At 38.7% G+C, this 13025-nt stretch overlaps 1 protein-coding gene across 2 annotated transcripts in view; it reads left to right on the forward strand.

Annotated features, from left to right (window-relative positions):
• Positions 1-13025, forward strand: part of Rnf115 (ring finger protein 115) — a 91303-nt gene that overhangs the window by 33765 nt on the left and 44513 nt on the right. Inside the window, exon 3 of one of the 2 annotated variants that reach the window (XM_078027679.1) lies at positions 3233-3290. The exons of the other annotated variant lie outside the window; for it this stretch is intronic. Within the exon in view, the coding sequence (XP_077883805.1) occupies positions 3233-3290 (58 nt within the window). The remainder of the gene's footprint in view (positions 1-3232; positions 3291-13025) is intronic. 2 annotated transcript variants of the gene reach the window in all.

Raw genomic sequence — 13025 nt, forward strand, 5'->3', positions numbered from 1 at the left:
TGCTGTTATAATTGCATCAAATACTTTATCATGCACTTGTTCTCTGCATGTGTTGGATAAGAACTTATTGGTTGTAGGGGAGTAATTAATGAGACTTTTTTCCTCTAAGTTTTAAAACCGCAATCCTGGTTTCTTTAGGCAATGGTATTTCATACCTAGATATAGTCATAAATGATACAGTGATAAACGCCAGGATAAATCTTTTTCTAGCATGGAACTATGAATTCTGCAGCTCCACTTCTCACTTGACTTTAATTCTTTTATTTCTACCTTATAGGTAAAAAAAATTGTCTTACCTAGGTGCTTTTGGTAGCAATTACTGAGAAGTAATGATGGTGTTTAAAAAAATTTTTTTTAGTTGTAGATGGACACAATGCCTTTATTTATTTATATGTGGTGCTGAGGATTGAACCCAGTGCCTCACAGTTGCTCTACCACTGAGCCACAATCCCAACCCCAGTGATTGTGTTTTGAAAGAGATCAGAGTTTTAAATAAGCAAAGAAATCTTTTTCTTAGAATCAACCTTAGAAGCAGCATAAGATTCCCTTCTCTTTGTAAGTGTTTATTGATCTGAATACTTAGCAATTACAGTGATTAGATTTTAAAAATTAATAAGAGGAAATCCTTGAATGTAAATATGGGATAAGGGACCCCAAGTAAACCTACATCTAGAGAGGCATCTTGTGAAGTTTCTTTAGCTTTGTAAAATTTCTCAGAACATTGTTTTTATTATCCCTTCACTATGATTAGCTCTGTCACTTTTAAGATGCAAAGGAATGTTAAGGAAAGGGAGTGTTGGAGTTTCAGGGGGAGCAGAACCCTAAAAGATACAGTTGATGGTTTTAATTGCAAATTGATAGTTTGAGTTACTAATATTTAAATTCCTGAAACCATGTAGGAAAGGCAGAAAAGAAGAGCCTTGGAAGCTTGTTCGGCTCAGGCAATAAAATGGATATATAGCCATTCAACTTTGCCTTTCAGGGTATCTGGTAGTATTTAGTGTAGATGTACAGGTACACAAGTGCATGCTATACAATGGAAGTGATTTTTATGAAAGAATTTTTAACTTCTGAAGCAAAACAGGCGTTTTGTTGCTAATCAGAGAAAGGCCTGAGAACAATTACATGGAGATTGGCATTTGCTTTTTGCTTCTGATTTGACTAACAGGATGTGTTTGTTTCTGTATTGAACTCAGCACAGTGCCTGGACGGGTATTGTAATCCTGAAAATGAAAGCTATTATAATAGTTTGTAGATGTTCTATTGTTAGGGTTTTTGTATGTATGTTTATGCACTTATATGTGTCTCTTGAGCTGGTATCCAGCAGTTCTTGTGAGTCCTTCCATCTCCCTTTCTTTACAGTGTTAGTTTCTCTTCTTGGCAAATTTCATATGGACAATGAGTTTTTTTTGTTTTTTTTTTTTTTTTTTTTATACCAGGGAATGAGCCCAGGGAGGTTTAACCACTGAGCCATATCCCCAGCCCTTTGTTATATTTTATTTTGAAACAGGATCTCACTGAGTTGCTAAGTGCCTCGCTAAGTTGCTGAGGCTGGCTTTGAACTCAGTGATCCTCCTGCCTCAGCCTCCTGAGCCATTGGGATTACAGGTGTGCGCCAGCACACCTGGCTTGGACAATGAGATTTAATGTTTCTTTCCACTCTTCAGAGTCCTTGGGAATAGGTAGGTATTTTATCGTATAAACATGTGATATTAATTCAACAACTTTTATTTTTGAGTCATTGATATTTTAAGGTGATGAGTGTTCTTTGTAATAAACACTAAATATTTTAGAGGCATGATAAGGGGCAGTCTTTGTCTTTTGAATTTATTTTTATGAAAGGAAGGAAAAGGGTTGAAGTGAATGAGAAAAATCCTAGATGTTTATAATACAAGGTAGAATTTAGGATCATTAGAGTGTAGAGGGGTATAGAGGATTCTTATTTGGTTAGTGAGTTCAGAAGTGACTTAATGGAAGAGGTAGTATTTGAGATGAGTTCTTCAGGATGGATAGGATAATCAAATAATTGGATAAATGATCAAAAGAAGAAGAAATATTTATTGAATCCTTTTCTAATGTGCTAAAAATTCTGTGCCAGACCCCTTATATGACTACATTTAATCATTCTCAGGAAATCTTATTTTCTCAAAGTTGCCATCATCTGGTGGTCAAATGGTTTTGTTTATTTATTTATTTTTGGTACAGGGGATTGAGCCAGTGGTGCTGTACCACTGAGTACATACTCACCCTTTTTTATTTTGGGTCACAGTCTCGCTAAAATTGCTGAGGCTCCAATTTGCAATCCTCCTGCCTCAGTCTCCCAATTATGGTTGAATGGTTTTATTGTGAAAAATTGTTGTTTTCTTAATCTCTCTGTCTCTGTCTCTGTCTCTGTCTCTCTCTCTCTCTCTCTCTCTCTCTTTTTTTAAAGCAGTAGTCTCACTAAATTGCTGAGGCTAGTCTCCAACTTGAATTCTCCTGTCTCGGTCTTCTGAATCGCTGGGATTGTAGGCATGAGCCACTGCACCCAGCTTGTTTTCTTAGCCCCTCTGAGGATGAATGTTTTTCTTCTTTGCTAGGTCAGATTTGAATTGCATTACTGGCTGTGGGTTTTTCTTCCTTTTCTGTGGTGGTAGTTCTCCCCAAATTTTCACTTGATTTAGTCTGGGTCACTTGAAAACCACCTGATGCTGTGGTTTACTGTAATATTTTTTCATGTATGGAGCTACCTTCCAGTCTTTGTTTAACATACAATATTTTTTCAGAGTTACAATTATTAGTTCATGTTAATTATACAAAATAATGGGTTTCATTGTGACATTTTCATACATGCATGTAATATGCTTTGATTGTATTCACCCTCCATATTACTCTCTCTCATGCCCTACCCTCCCTCTCTCTGGTCCCCTTCCCTTTCCTAATAGTCGGTCCCATTTTTACTTTTATATTATCTGCCCCGACTCCACTCCGGATCTCACATATAAAACAGGCAATACTCGTCTTTCTTAGTCTGGCTTGTTTTGTTTAACATGATGATCTTCAGTTCTTAATGAAATGATTCCATTTTTATTGACGCACATGCAGTCTTCACAATCCCCTTTGTAGGTGTTGTGTTGGGATGAGTTGTTTTTCCTTATTGGGCTTTGTTCTCATTATGCCATTCTATATTTAGCTTCTGGGAAGGGAGGTTGTTCCTGGGAATAGAATTACCACCATTCCTTTTTCTCTTCAGTTTTTTAGGTGGTGGCAGCAGCCGGATAGACAGTAGCACATCAACTCGTTTTGCAGAGGTAAGTTTTCCCTTAGCTGTAGGGATTCTTTAGGAAGTGGGTGGGTGTTAAAACCAGACAGGTAAAACTTTCCAGGGCAGCAAAACATCAAAATCTGACTGAGTGTGTAAGAAAAATATGGGTAAGAGTAGCCCTTCCAAAGATCTGTTCTTTCAGTAGCTGAGGCTTTGGCAAGTTACTTTTGAAAACCTTTGATTAGGAGGAAGTAATAGTCTTTGAGACCTGTTGATGTTTTCAGTTCTTTTTCTGCTTCTTCATTGTGTATTTGGTATGAGAATAAAAAGCTTGTGCTGTTTTTGAAATAACAGTGTGGCAGACTCTAATTTAGAGGCATCACAATCAAGTAAAGAATGAGCAGCCAGAATTTTTATTTAGATTGCAAGAAAGCTTTCTTCAGCAGTGTACACAGTACTGGTTTCTAGAGCTTGCTTCTCAGGTCAACTTGGTAGTTGGGGATAGATGAAGGCTAAGCCATTTATTGCCTTTCAAATCCCAAGATGGAGCCTATATTTAATTTCTTTATAAAATGTGGCATTCATATTTTTAGAGAAAAACAAAAAACTGTAATTTGAAAATAGGGCATCCTTTTCATATGAAATTCAGAGTATTTTTTTCACTTTTATATGAAATTCAATGTACTTTTTTTCACTTTATCCATTTATCTTAAAAATCTCTTCAGTTGTCTTTTTGACTATCTTAACTATTTTTAAATTGCAATTCAATGACATTATTATGCTTTGTTTTTAATCATTTAGAAACTAGAGCCCAAAAGGGACAGACCATTTCAACCTGCAACAGACACTGGTTTTGCTTTTGCTTCTGGGTGTGTATCCTCTATTGTCACACAGCTTTCGGGCTCTAGAAAGCTGACCGATGCTAACAGAAAAGAAAAGTTAAATCCCATAATCAGAATTCTTTTGTTTCAGGATCCCATTAGTCTTTTCCAAAGGTAGCTGAAATGTCTAGGGGTGTAGTGAAATGTTTTAGTATTTGTTTTGTGTGTAAATTGAAACTACAGTTTCAATTGAAAAGTGGTATTTCATAAGGAGCCCATGAAACCCTGAACTTCTCTTAGTTTCTGAAATTATCTTAAAACCTATGTACTCCCTACCCCTCAAATCACTATTGAAAAACTTAGTGAATGTTTGGGTAATAGTCCCATTTTATTAAGAATGTTTTCTTTTTTTAAATTATTATTTATTTATTTTTAGGTGTAGTTGGACACAATACTTTTGTTTTATTTATTTATTTTTATGTGGTCCTGAGGATGGAACCCAGGTCCTCACGTGCACTAGGCGAGCACTTTGTCGCTGAGCCCCAGCCCCGGCCCAAGAATGTTTTCTTTTGCTTATGGTCTGTGGCACTTCCTAACCTAACTCCAGTTTTTTGGTTAATTCTGAATAGCCTGGTAGATGGGTTGAGTAGAATGTGCTTCCAGATAGATTATGTCTTTGAACTCTCATTTTTATGGAGTGAAAAACTTTTCTTAAAATTTATTCTGCTTTAGAATCCTGGTACACTTTCTGCCGTCAGCATCCCCCACCCCCTTGGGTGTTATTACTTAGAACAGATTATTGGTTTTTGATTGTGCATATCCAATAAAAAACTTCATTTGATTTTAAGTGTTCTCTTTTAGGAATTGGAAGTAGATTGGTCTGTCAGTTTTATAGGTATGACTCACCAGGAAGAGGTGCTTTGAGTAAGAAGAAAAATAAATATATGTAGTCAGTTTCCTAACTTTAGTAATGCTAAATCTGACACTGATGGCGTGAGCTATCCTTCAGGGGTTGATTCTGCAGAGTCATAGTGGGTGACTTCATGTTCTTTAGCAGTGACAGGCTTATAGCAAGGCATGATTATGCCCAGTTCTTTCTCCTTAGAATTCCCTTGTTATCGTGCCTCAACATTTAAATTTCTTCTTTTTAAAGTATATTTTGCATTTTAAAATTGGAAAAAAATCTGTCTTTAAAATATTGTAGATGTTGCCAGGGATTTTGAAAAGTGACCTAAGAAGTCTGTTTTCCATGTTTTCATGCATAGCACTCTTCCAGAAGAGGGGGTGAGAAGCAGAGGTTGTAGTCGCCATGCCTACAAGGGACTTAGAGTTTAGGTGGAGAGCAAATGTAAACACATGAAGCAAACAAGAAAACAAGGAAGATGTACAGAGTATGATAAACTTATTGTGGGGTGTGTGTAACACAATAGAAGGAAGGAAATCTTTCATCAGGAAAGGTCATCTAGAGTGCTTAAAAGAGCACAGCCCCTGGAACCGTATGACGCCGAGTTCAAATCCAGGATCAGCCACTTAACTGTGCCTCTTTGTTCACTTTGAAAAGTAATGGGGTAAAATAATAATATTTACCTCATAGAGATGTGGTGAAGATTAAATTTATATATGGTAGCTCTCAGTGCTAGATCTGCCGTATGGTGAGTGCCTCATAACTTTCAGCCATTTTAAGACTTCATAGAAAAAGGTAAAACTTGCAGCAATGGTTGGTGCCTTAAAGAGGAGGCGGAATTTAGATAAGCAAAGATGTGAAAAAAAAACCTCTCAAAATAGTCTGCCTAAGCTGTAAAGTTTTTGTACTCATGTCCCTGGAGAAAAAAGTTGGAAATAAAGTTATATATAGAAACTAAAGTTATTTTTCTTTTCCATATTTAGTTGATTATTTTAGCAAAGGCTATGCTCTATTTTACTGTTTTTCTTTAGCTGGAGATGCTTTACAGTGAAAAGGTTATTCTCTATAACAAGTATTTACTAATAACTGAAATCCTAAAATACTGTGTGTATTAGAAGAGATTTAGTCCAAGAAAACTTCTGATAAATTAAGTCTCAATTTTTTTTAAGTGAGGTTGTGGTGGTGATGATAGTGGCTAGTTGTAGAGAAAGCAGTAGGTAAGTTTCTAGTTAATGGGAACTGTGTGTGAGTGACAAGTGAGGGATAGTGGGTAGGGAGTCTAACAGTATTGCTAGCACTTTGGAGAAAGAGAAAGCATTGCTATTCTGAAGTTCCTGACGGTATCCTGGGGAAGTGGACCCACAGCTACCTGAGGGCTTTCATTGATTACTTGAAAAGCTTCTGACCATGACCGGTGTCAGTGGGATATTTGATCTTAAGAGTCTCAGCTCACTTAACAGATCTCTTGATTGCAGGGATGACTGTGGGGACTGGAGCTCAGTGGCAGAGCGCGTGCTTGCCATGCTTGAGGCCCTGGGTGCAATTCCTAGTATACAAACAAACAAAAAGCTCCAAAACCAACTGAACAAGCAAAAAATCCAAACCCTCTGATCAGCTCTTTATATCAAGAAGTTGTTTAAAAAAAAATGGAAAGAGGGGCTGGGATTGTGGCTCAGCCACCTCACCTGGAATGGGCGGGACCCGGGTTCGATCCTCAGCACCACATAAAAATAAAGGCATTGTGTTGTGTCCATGTCCACCTAAAAAATAAATATTAAAAAAAAAAAGGAAAGAAAAAGAATGGCCATGCCTGCTGCTTCAGATTAGAGAAAGTCACGTAGGAGGACAAGAGGCTCAGGCTGCTCTAGGAGGCAGAGCGCTCCCGCCTGCCTATTTACCTACATGAAATGTGGGGCCAGCTGGGGCTCAGCGGCAGTGCACTTGCCATTCTCAGCACCACCTATAAATAAATAAAATAAAGGCTCATCAACAACTACAACCAATATATTTAAAAATAAATAAATGAAATAAAATTTGTTATTGCTAAGCAGCATTATAATGACCAAAAAAGGTATTAAAAATATCCTGAGTCTTAACTATTTTAACTCTTTCTCAATACATTTCCATTCAGGTTTTCTCCTGAGGCATAAATCTGAAAATTATAACATTTAAGATTTTTTAAAAAATCCAAAACTCTCATATTCTTGTTACCGTCTTATAGCTATATTTGTTTTTTTGGCATAATACTTCTCATTTTTTGTTTGCTTGCATCATAACTGTTTTCAGTTGCAATTATTCAGTGCCATATTGTATTTATGCTTTTAAAAGTTTTCTTAGTATTATGTCATGAATATTTTCTTGTGTGTCTTTTTTGGGGGGATGCTGGGGTACCAGGGTTTGAACCCGGGGGGCTTAACCATTGAATCACATTCCCAGCCCTTTTTAATCGATCGAAATTTTAATTATTTATTTATTTTTAAAAAACACTTATATTTAGCAATCAGCAACATGGGTGCAAAAAAAAAAAATCTACATTAAAACCCTGTGTGGAATGCTTTACAATTTCCACGGAACGGAAACTAGAGTTCCTGTTATCAGCTAGTCCCAAGCACAGTCCTGCAGGTTCTGCCCATCCACATGAGTACTGTCTAAACCATGCCTTCTTGTAGCAGCCAGGCCCTGCCACCTACCCTGTGCTTAGCTGAGTTCACCATCCCTTGGAACCTGTAGCTTCCCTCCTCTTCCGTTGCTCTCCTCTCCTCTAAGTGTTTTTTCCTCGCAGCCTTCAAGCCTTCAGCCACTGCCATAGCTATTGCTGCTGCCATAGCCACCTTGTTTGGTGGTTTGACAAAGTATAGGCCTCCATTCCATAAGGTCCAGAATTTCTGCCTCCAAAGTTTCTACCGTCCATGGGTCCAAAATTTGATGACTGCTGCAATTGCCAAAGTCATTGTAGCTTCCACCACCTCCAAAATTTCTTCCATCATTACCAAATCCATTGTAGCCATCCCTGCTGCCATCATATTCACGACCACTATGGCTGCCATTGAAGCCACCATGGCCACTGAGGTTTCCTCCATGAGCAAAATGGTTATTTCCACAGTAACCACTCACATGACCACCACCAAAGTTTCCAGAAGCACTTTGACCTATTTGGCTAGAAGAAGCACTAGCCATCTCTTGCTTTGACAGGGCTTTTTCCTTACTTCACAGTGGTCTCCACTCACAGTATGGTATTTCTGAATGACACTCTTATCCACTGAGTCTTGGTCGTCAAAAGCTACAAAAGCAAAGCCCCTCTTCTTCCCAGTGTGTTGGTCAGTCGTGATTTCAATGACTTCACTTTTCCCATACTGTTCAAAATAGGTGAAGTTCTTAAATGCCCACCATCAGAGATCTTTTCACAGTTAAGTGGCCCCTGGTCTTTGAGAATCTTCTTGAGACAGCTCTCTTTGGTTCCACATCTTTTCAGTCCACCTCGTGATCTTGCATGCAGAGTTGCAGCCACTTCCTCCACAGTGGCATAAGTGACAAACCCACAAGCCCTGGAGCTCTTGGTGCTTGGGTCTCTCGTTACCACACAGTCCACGAGTGTCCCCCTTGCTCTGAATGGCTTCTCATCAGTTGTTCAAAGCTCGGCCCTCCAGTGAATAGCTTCCGCACTTGTTTGGGCCCTTTGGGGCTCTAATTTAGACATGACAGCGGTAGGAAGAGAGACTTTACTGATGCTTTCTTAGCAGCATCCACAGGCAGAAAGGAGTAAGTAATGAACGTATCCACCTTAATTTTTTTTATTTTGAGACATGGTCTTGCTAAGTTGCTAGATTGGCTTTAAACTCATGATCCTTCTGCCTCAGCCTCCTGAATTGTGGGGATTCCAAGTGTGTGCCACCACGCCCAGCTTTTTATTGTGTTTCTACAGTTATACATTTTATAACTTATTATTTATGTATTAAGAATATATATTTGATAGCTGGGTGCAATGGCGCATGCCTGTAATCCCAGCCATTCGGGAGCCTGAGGCAGGGGATCCAGAGTTCAAAGCCAGGGGCCTGGGGCTGTGGCTCAGTGGCAGAGCACTTGCCTAGCATGTGTGAGGCACTGGGTTCAATTCTCAGCACCGCATATAAATAAATAAAATAAAGGTCCATTGACAACTAAAAAATTATTAAAAAAAAAAAAAAGTTCAAAGCCAGCCTCAGCAAAAGTGAGGTGCTAGCAATTCAGTGAGACCCTGTCTCTAAATAAAGTAACAAAACAGGGGTAGGGATGTGGCTCAGTGGTCAGGTACCCCTGGGTTCAATCCCTGGTGCCAAAATATTATTATTATTATTATTATTATTAATAATATTTTATGGCTTCACATTCTTTAGTGTTGACACTTTATTAAACTATTATCCTGTGATACACATGTCTAATTGTATGTGATGGTTGGTTATCAATCATAATTCTTCCCTCCATCTCTGAGTCTAAAATGTATTGAGAAATAAAACAGCAGGCAGACAGATGGAAATAAAACTTTAATTTTTTTCAAGTGAATTGGAGAACACAGTTGACCTGTGGCCAGATGGATGTTCTCTTTATACAGATGGCTTGCCTGAGAATTAGAGTTGCAGAGTAGCAGGCACACATATTCAGAGCACCTGTTTGCATTTGTGCAGCTTCCTAGTACATGAAAGAACTCCATCCATTGGAGAATGTGAACTGGTAGAGATTAGGCTCCTGTTATACACCAGATCTATCAGTCCTCTGGTTGGAAAACTACTTAGGGATGAATGAAGAGGTCCAAAGTGTTGATTTCTCTTAACCTTTAGGTTTAATCAAATTTAACTCTCTAGTGAGCAGGAGTTGGGAATAGTGACTGTGGTAGTTGTGGGAGGAGATCAATAAATAGCCTTTGAGGGCGTTTTGCTTCTACCTTCATGAAAACCCTCTCCATACTAATTTGTGTACTTTTTGCTCCTGGGACCTATGGTACTCATCTTAACTGGCCTGCAGAAGCCATCAAGAACAGTGTATGGGTAAATTAAATTGAACAAAGTAAAATTGTGCTGTTTTTGATTTACAAATGATTCAACCCAATTTTTTTTTTTTTAAGTTGAAGTTTCAAACCATGTTTCCTCAAGTAAACTATCCTTTACCTGTTTGCTGTTTTTCTGTCTCAGCCAGAGGGCTTGCATTCAGGTGCCAGGTAGAGTTGGGGTTCTTTGAGCAATTGTTTCCTTGATTGTTTCTTTAAGGTCTAATTAATTCAGCCAAATCTTTCATGCCTCATTTTTAGAGAATATGGAGTTAAAATGACACACATTACAGTATCTGCTTCACATCTAGTTTAGAAATATCAAGCATAAAACTCCTGAACTCTTCAATGGTTGTTCAAAGAACAGTGATGTTACCATAATTCGGTATATGCTAAGTTCAGAATCATAACACTGTGGCCAAGATGTCAACACACTGTGTTTTGCAGTACTGGGGATTGAACCCAAGGCCCTCATACATGCTAAGCAGATGCTCTACCACTGAGCCTCATCCCCAGTGCCGAGTTTCTGTTCTCGCTACTAAAAGGCTCAGGGGTCACTCCAGTTTAACTGAGCTAACTGGGCTGCGCAAAATAACCCCACAAGAGACACAAATACCTTTTTATTTGGGGTCGCTGTGATGGCTCCTCTGACCTTAAGGGTCCGAAGGGAGAGCGAGAGCACGCGCTGACCCCTTTTATTGAGGAGAAGCTATTCAAATGAGGCAAGGGGTCAGGTTTCAGGGGGCTGAGTATCTTCCTGATGTCCACTGTCAGCAGGTTGACTGACACCTGGGTGGGCCACACTCAAGGGCACAGTAAGAGAAGGGGACACACACAAGGCACTTCCATGGAAGATTCTATCCTAAACAGGGCAAGGGGTTAGATTACAAAGGAACAGGTGAGCATAGCTTCACCCATGCATGGGGCTGTAGCAAGACACACCCACGTATGAGACACTGATCCTTGCACCCAAGAAGGGTGGGAAAAGTTCTGCCACATTTCTGTGACTGAGCGCCTCAGCACCTAGCCCGGGAGTGTGACTCAGTCACGTGCAAGGTTGCTCTCCCACACCCCAGCACTTTTTATTTTGAGATAGGGTCTTGGTGAGTTGTCCAGGTCTTGAGCTTGCAATCCTTCCTCAGCCCCCGAGTAGCTGGGATTACAGGTATATGCCACCATACTTGTCTCTCATCACAAATAGTAACTGAAGGGGAAAAGGTAAAGAAGAAAATATTTTTGGTGTGAGCTTGCCAGCTTTTGGGTCAGTAAGTGCCAGGTACCCAGAGTCCATGGACTGTAAATTTATATTCATTTTGGAGAAATTGCTGTTTAAGGAATTATGTACGGTGTTTACATTATTAGGGAGTAGAGGGGTTGTACATCCCCCCTCTTTTCAAAATTGAAAATTTTGCTCTGGTGGTAGGCAGCCATGAGATATGTTTTGAGTGCCCTTTCTCCCCATCCAATTATTACAGATCCATCCCTTAATTTCCATTAACCTTCTGAGTGAGTCTTATATTCTAGGTACCCCAGGGTCAACTGGAGGACAAGCTCAGTTTTTACTTACCTTTCAGTACACCACTGCTCTTGTTCCATGATTCATTCTGACAGTACTTCTGCCGTTCTAATGGTTTTCCTAAATTCATTGAATAAATCTATTTCCTAGGGACAGGCCTTTTAAAGCACAAATCTTTTAAATTATATACTTAGCTTTTAGTTGCAATAATTTTATTCATCCTTCCATTTACCTCTAAGTAGAAGCTTTATTTCTATAGTAGAAGTTTGGCACTTATTTGCTAAAAAAAAGCTATTGACTTTCTCTGGATGAAAATATGGTTTTAGTTTCTAGTATCTGAAACCTGATTGAAGAATTAACTCTCCAAAAACAACTCATGGATCCACATATGGTTTAAATAAGATAAAGAATAGTTTGGGGCAACCACTATACCACTTTATTCATCTTCCAATGGTAGGCTAATGTTTCTATAGCCATAGTGAGTATATTATAATCATATAATTTATCTTCCAAACTGGGATACTTTGAATGTGAAAAGATACACTAAAAGTAGTAAAAATGATGTATTTTTTTTGAAATGTACTTATTGATGCCAAATTGGTTTTATTAACCAAGATCTCCTCATGAACATAGAAGCAAAAATGCCAAACAAAATCTTAGCAAGTAGAGCCCAACAATATATAAAAAAGGCGATGCATTATGATCAAGTAGGGTTTAATTCCAAGAATACAAGTTTGGTTCAAGATTTGAAAATCAATGTGCAGCCTGGTGTCTTGGCGCATGCCTGCAACCCAGCCACTCAGGAGGCTGAGGCAGGGGGATTTCAGGTTTGAGGCCAGTCTCAGCAGTTTGACTCTGGTCTCAAAATAAAAAGGGCAGGGGACGTAACTCATTGGTACAGTACCCCTGGGTTCAGTTCTCGGTACCAAAGAATAAAAATAAAAAGGTTTGGGGATATAGCTCTGTGGTAGAGCGCTCCTATGTTCAGTTCCCAATATCAAAAAAGAAAAGAAAAGAAAATCAATAAAATTCACCATATTAACACTGAAAAATAAAAACCTCAATAGTAAAAAAAAAAAAAAAAAGTATTTGACAAAATTCAGCATCCATTTTCAAAAATGCTAAGAAAGGCAGGAATAGATGGTAACTGCCTTAATTTGACAAAAGGCATCCACTAGAAGCATCACAGTTAATGTCATAGGTGCTGATGGAAGATGAAGATCAGCTGTGATCAGGACCAAGACCAGAATGCCCCCTCCCTCCTCTCTCACGTTGTACTGGTTTTAGCTAGTGTGATAAAGTTAACTGGCTAGCTAGGTAGACAGACGGATATAAATGGCATCTAGGTTGGAAAAGAAAATATAAAGCTACCTTTATTTGCAATTGATGCGTTCTTGTGTATAGAGAATTTAATGGAACTTACAAAACTATTAGAGCTAGTGAGTTTAACAACATTCTAGGATACAAAAAATATACAAAAATCACTTTATGCTAACAGTGAACAGTTGGAAATTGAAATT

Source organism: Ictidomys tridecemlineatus, chromosome 11, assembly GCF_052094955.1.
Source record: "Ictidomys tridecemlineatus isolate mIctTri1 chromosome 11, mIctTri1.hap1, whole genome shotgun sequence".
Lineage (NCBI taxonomy): Eukaryota > Metazoa > Chordata > Mammalia > Rodentia > Sciuridae > Ictidomys > Ictidomys tridecemlineatus.